Source organism: Stegastes partitus, unplaced genomic scaffold (assembly GCF_000690725.1).
Source record: "Stegastes partitus isolate 25-593 unplaced genomic scaffold, Stegastes_partitus-1.0.2 Scaffold1120, whole genome shotgun sequence".
NCBI classification, from domain to species: domain Eukaryota; kingdom Metazoa; phylum Chordata; class Actinopteri; family Pomacentridae; genus Stegastes; species Stegastes partitus.
Genome location: NW_007578851.1, coordinates 53,963 through 59,843, shown reverse-complemented (window position 1 = coordinate 59,843; position 5,881 = coordinate 53,963). Strand labels below are relative to the sequence as shown.

Sequence of the window (5,881 nt, the reverse complement as noted above, 5' to 3'; positions counted from 1 at the left end):
TCAGGTGTGTCAGGTATGTTCAGGTGTGTTCAGGTGTATCAGGTGTGTTCAAGTGTGTTCAGGTGTGTTCAGGTGTGTTCAGGTGTATCAGGTGTATCAGGTGTATCAGGTGTGTTCAGGTGTATCAGGTGTATCAGGTGTATCAGGTGTATCAGGTGTGTGTACCTGCAGGGCAGCACTGTGGTTCCTGTACTGTTTCAGACTGTGTGCTACAGTGTGGGTTTTGTCTTCAGGTCTGGTCTGCAGTCGGTTCTGGACCTCAGAGTTCGGAGCGGGTCGAGTCACAGTGTGGAACCTGTTAACACAGACGGGTGGTTCAACATGTTCTACAGAACCTGAAATAAGGTTCTGAACAGAGTCAAGGTTGTCGACATCTAGCGAGTTTACTGGTTAAACTGGTTGAACTGGTTAAACTGGTGAACTGGTTAAACTAGTTGAACTGGTTGAACTGGTTGAACTGGTGAACCTGGTGAACTGGTTAAACTAGTTGAACTGGTTGAACTGGTTGAACTGGTTAAACTAGTTGAACTGGTTAAACTGGTTGAACTGGTTAAACTAGTTGAACTGGTTAAACTGGTTAAACTGGTGAACCTGGTGAACCTGGTGAACTGGTTAAACTGGTTGAACTGGTTAAACTGGTGAACCTGGTGAACTGACCTCTGTCCACTGACTGGGTCTGTTGCTCTCAGAGTGATTCTCTCCAAACAAACGTCATCTGTCAACTCCAGGAAGAAAACTCTGAGGACAGGAAGAGAACAGTAGTCGTAGTATTACTAGTATTATTATTATTAGTAATAGTAGTATAATCAGTAGTACCTTGTACCTAGTTGTAGGATCAGTCGTACAGGAGTAGTAGTAGTATCAGCAGTAGTACCTGTTGGGCTGGTGCTGCGACTCCTGCAGGTTCTTGGCCTGCTGCAGGTCCCAGGGGAACCCGTGCACGATCCAGCCTCTATAGGTGCAGTCCATCCGGCTCAGACGTTCCTGAAGAACCTGCAGAACCAGCGAGTCTGCAACTGATAATCAAGAATCACACCTGTGCTTTAGAGTTCACACCTGAAGTTCAAGTTACTTCAAAGGTTCTAGAGTTTAATTAGGAGGTTCTAGAGTATTCTACATGAATACAGATTGTAGAGGCTCAGTGGCAGCAGCAGAACCACTGCAGGCCTCCTTAGTGTTGGTATGTTCTGATGCAGCAGTGGGTTCTGCGGCGCTGTGACGTGGAACATGAGCCTGCAGGTGTCAGACTGTGTTACCTGGACGACCATCATCCAGGTACGGCTGGATCTGTTGTCCCACAGCGGACCCGTCGGCTGCTACGGACCTCAGCAGGCACCCACAGCACACTGACGGACAGAACCACAGATCTTGATTACACCCTGAGAACCGAGCGCTCCAACAGAACCATGTGGGAGTTCCTACCGTCCACCATCTTGTATTTGTGTGACAGCAGTCGGGCCTGGTGACTCTTCCCAGAACCTGGAGGACCCAGCAGGAGGATTCTGGGGGTTCTGGAGCGGCGCTGGGTCTGAACGAAGTCCAACACTGAGAGAGAACCCACAGGTTACCCCCCTGCTCAGGTTCCTGTGTGGAACCTTCACTGATAAAACAACATGACGCTAAAGCTATACGTGAGAACAGCTTTTAACTCTGAACGAATAAGGACAGCATGTGGTGTGTGTGTGTGTGTGTGTGTGTGTGTGTGTGTGTGTGTGTGTGTACCCTGCTGGTAGACGTCAGCGTGTGGTTGGTCGCCGTTGACGACCTTCAGGACGTGCTGGTAGGCGGAGCTTATGCCTGTGACCTCACGGCGGAAACACTGCAGCTCAGCTAGTCGCTGCTCCTCTGACAGGCCCCGCCCCTCCTCCAGGCGGCGAGCAACGACATCATCGACAGGTCTGATGAAGGTGTGATGGTAGACGTCTGCAGACACACAGTCAGGACGGATCTGAGGTCTGAAGAACCTCAGAGAACATCAGAGAACCTGAGCTGACCCACTCACCTCCAGTCAGAGGGTCCACCTGTCGGCCCTGAAACCGCTGCAGCAGAACTTCATCCGGAGCCGTCAGCAGCACTGACACACACACACACACACACACACACACAGAGCTGCATGTTACACAACACAGACACACACACAGTGAGCCAACATGTTGTTTTGTTCTCACCAACGTGTTCTGGTAGAACGCCGAGCTGCTGCAGACTGAGAGCCTGCAGACGAGTCCGAGGGAACCCGACCAGCACCCAGCCCTGGAACACACACACACACACACACCTCAGATCATGTGAACAGCAGCTAGTTCTGGTTCTGGATCACCAGTCAGGTTCTCATTAGTACATAGTTGCTATCAGCTGTTCTAGCAGCAGGTTCTAGTGCTTCATGGTTCATTCAGACTGTGAGGAACATTTAGAATGTCTGCTGATAAATGAAGGTTTTATTTCCAGTCTCTATGACTTCAGTTCTCCAGGATTCTCACTGTGACCCGATCACTAAACCGCATCCTGTCAGGAACGTTCTGCAGCTCATTAGAACGTCGTGATTTGAGGCTGACGGCAGAATAACAGAGACAGCACTAATCCCTCAGTGCTGCCTGTCAGGCTCAATCAGCACGACTGGCAGCAGACACACACTGTGGCAGGAAGTGTGTGTGTGAGGAGCGGCTTCATTGGGTTCTAACACACGATCAATGGTTCTGTTTCAGATGTTGATCGGCAGATTATCTGGGGTAAACTGGGCGGTTCTCCAGTTCATGGAACTGGGTCAGGTGGTTCCTGATGTCATTCAGGAGATTCTACATCTAAGACCCACTACAGCCCCTAAGGAGTGATGTTTGGTGGGTTCTAGGTCTCATTTTAGTGATTCTCACTCATGTAGCTTGGTGGTTCAGGTGGTTCTAGAACTTATTTAGGAGGTTCTAGTTTGACTTAGGAGCTCTTTAGACGGTTCTACAGTCATTTAGGTGTTTATAGCGGCTGAGCTGCTGCAGCAGCTGAAGGCTGAAATGTCCCAGAAGAGCTTCTCAGGTGTTCTGGCTCCATGAGCTGCAGGGGCAGAACCTTGAACTGGAATTTACAGGTTCTGTTTAAAATGACCCGATTCTTTAAGGCAGAACCAGACTGTGGAACACTTCGACAGTCAGACAGACAGACAGACAGTCAGACAGACAGACAGGTTAGTAATGTGGCAGCGTCTTAACGTCAATCATCCTCCATTTACACACAGACTGAAGAGTTTAGCCTGCAGCTAAATACAACCATTAACAAATCAAAGAGCTGCTAATGTCACACACACACACACACTCTCACACACACACACACACACTCTGAAGCTAAAAGCTGCAGTTTGTAGTCTTCAGAGGAAACAGAAGCCGACTGATGGTGTCGGAGGATGAAGCCGTGTTCTAGCTGGAACCTTCAGAGGAACCTTGTCAGAGGTGAGTGTCCCGTCAGACAGCTGTTCTCAGCAGGTTCCTCGTTCTTCTCCCCTGAGGGGCATTTAAACATCAACCTAAACAATAAAACTCTGACGGGATCTGAAGATCAGCCGACCAGGTCTACAGTGTCTGCTGACCGTTTGAAGGACATCTATCGTTTAGATTAATGTTCCTTTGAGGTGAAAACTGAAGGTTCTACCTTTGAGATGATGTTTGAGGGATGTCAACAGGAACACAGATTATGTTCAATGATAGCAAGGGAGGAACGTTCTCAAACCAGCATGCAGAAAATGTTCTCCAGATGTTACCGAGGCCGCAGATGACTTTTGGAGAATGTTCCTGTGAGGTGATGAGTTAGGATGTGTTGGGGATGCTGTTAAGGGAACATATGATGAGATCTATAAAACGTTCCCACAGTGTTAGAGAGCAAGAGGTTTTTAAAGAACGTTAGACTGTGATGGTCTAACACCCACTAGAGCTGGGTCGTGGCACCTGAAGCCACTAGAACCACTCAAAGAATGAACCTCTGGAGTCGCTGGAACCTCCTCTGTGACTAGAACTTCCTCAAGAACATGAAAAACCTCATGAACAGCATCGATAGGCCCCTTGATGAATGTGTGAACCTCCTTATTGACCTCCTAAAGAACCAACAGAATCACCTAATGAACCACCCGCCTTAAACCATCTCAGTGACCACCAGAACCTTCTCAAATATCACAAGAACCTTCTACAAAACTCTTAGAATCCTCTCAAGGAGCCCCAGACCTAAAATATCTTACATCACATGAACCACCTAAACATCTTACAGGACTGCTAGACCAACTAGAACCCTCTAGACCAGGGATCTCCAACTCTGGTTCTAATGAGCTCCTGTCCTGCAGGTTTTAGACGTCTCCGTACTGCAACACACCTGACTCAAGGTAATGGATCACTAACAGACTTGTGTAGAACCTGACGACAAGCTGCTGGAGAACCATTAGTCTGAGTCAGACGTCTAACACCTGCAGGACAGGAGCTCATGAGGACCAGAGTTGGAGATCTCTGCTCTAGACCCTTCTCGGTGATCCTTAGAACCTCCTCTAAGAATGCAGGTACCTCTACTCTATTCAACTCTAGAACCAACCACTGGAACCTCTTTAATGAACTCTAGAACCACTTAAACATTAGTAATGACCTCCAGAACTTTCTAAAAGTCCACTACAGCCTCCTAAACATTCTAAATAAACTCTAGAACCTCCTGACTGATGACGTGAACCTCTGACACATTCTAAGTGAACTGCAGAACCTCTTCCATGGAGCGGTGGAACCAATCTCAGGGTGTTCTGCGCTCGTCTGTTTGCTGTCTGTGGCTGTTTGGTGGGTTCCGGCCAGAACACGGAGAACACAGGTGAGGCGCTGGTCTGCAGGTGTGTGCAGCTGCGAGCTCCACTTTGCGTTCTTGTTGTGTTTGTGACGGAACGTTGCGCTGCTTTAACTCTGCAGAACGCCGTCAGAACGTGATGCTGATGAGACGCGACGGCTGAAGTGACAGCGCCGCCGCCGTTTGATCAGCTGATCTCTGGGGAGGCGAGCCGCTGCTCGGCCTGCTGGGAATCGTAGTAGGACACAGCGGCGACCAGAGCGCTAATTATGATCATCAGAGCCCCGATTCATGGCGATCAGCTGATATAAATACACCCAGCCTGATGAATATTTCATGGCTGAACCTCTGAGAGCGGAACGCGTCTGGAACAAACCTACAGACTCTTTATCGTCAGGCTGACAGCATGTTTATGAGCAGAACCTCATTTCAATGATCTGCCACTGTCGGCTCAGTTTCACCTGCAAACCGTTTATTTTAGTTTTCATCAGAAAGCAGCAGCTGGTTTCTGAGTGGCTGCAGCAGGACGTCAGTTTATCAATAACTAGACTGATTCCTGTCCAACAGAGTCGCCATCATGTTCATTCTTCAATCAGCCGTGACCGACAGCAGCCCTCGTCTTGTTCAGACTACACACAGCTGGAGTTCAATGAAGCTTCATCGTGTCCCTCATACGAGTCTGATACTTGTCAATGATTTTGTAGTTCTAATGAATGCTATTAACACTTTAGTGATTCCCGGTTCATTGCAGATGTGTATGGAAGACACAGGATAGATAAAGTTAAAGGACATTCTGGTCGGATCCTATCTGTACCAGCAAGAGTTTCATGTCAGACATCTGGTCGGAGCTGAACTGAAGATTAAATAAACGAGTCTTTGCCAGTTGAAAACGTCCTCGTAGATGTTTTTAGTCGTCCATGAACATCACAGCAACGCTTCAGAAAACGTTCGCTCACATTGTAAAAATGGAAAAACACATTTTTAACCATTAAAGTCCTTTTTCAACAGGAAGGAGTTTAACTGTTGTTCTTTCTAGTGAAGAACAAATGATTCATGTTCAGCCGTGACCCGATGACCCGACACTAAA

General features: G+C 48.1%; 1 protein-coding gene across 1 annotated transcript in view; it reads right to left on the bottom strand.

The window, feature by feature from the left end:
- ak8 (adenylate kinase 8) overlaps positions 1-5,881 on the bottom strand; it is a 9,919-nt gene that overhangs the window by 1,262 nt on the left and 2,776 nt on the right. The window contains exons 6-14 of the mRNA XM_008296329.1: positions 3,927-4,072; positions 2,169-2,308; positions 2,003-2,074; positions 1,723-1,923; positions 1,423-1,545; positions 1,257-1,346; positions 875-1,016; positions 658-738; positions 166-295 (exon numbers count right to left, since the gene is read on the bottom strand). Of these exons, the coding sequence (XP_008294551.1) occupies positions 166-295; positions 658-738; positions 875-1,016; positions 1,257-1,346; positions 1,423-1,545; positions 1,723-1,923; positions 2,003-2,074; positions 2,169-2,308; positions 3,927-4,072 (1,125 nt within the window). The remainder of the gene's footprint in view (positions 1-165; positions 296-657; positions 739-874; positions 1,017-1,256; positions 1,347-1,422; positions 1,546-1,722; positions 1,924-2,002; positions 2,075-2,168; positions 2,309-3,926; positions 4,073-5,881) is intronic.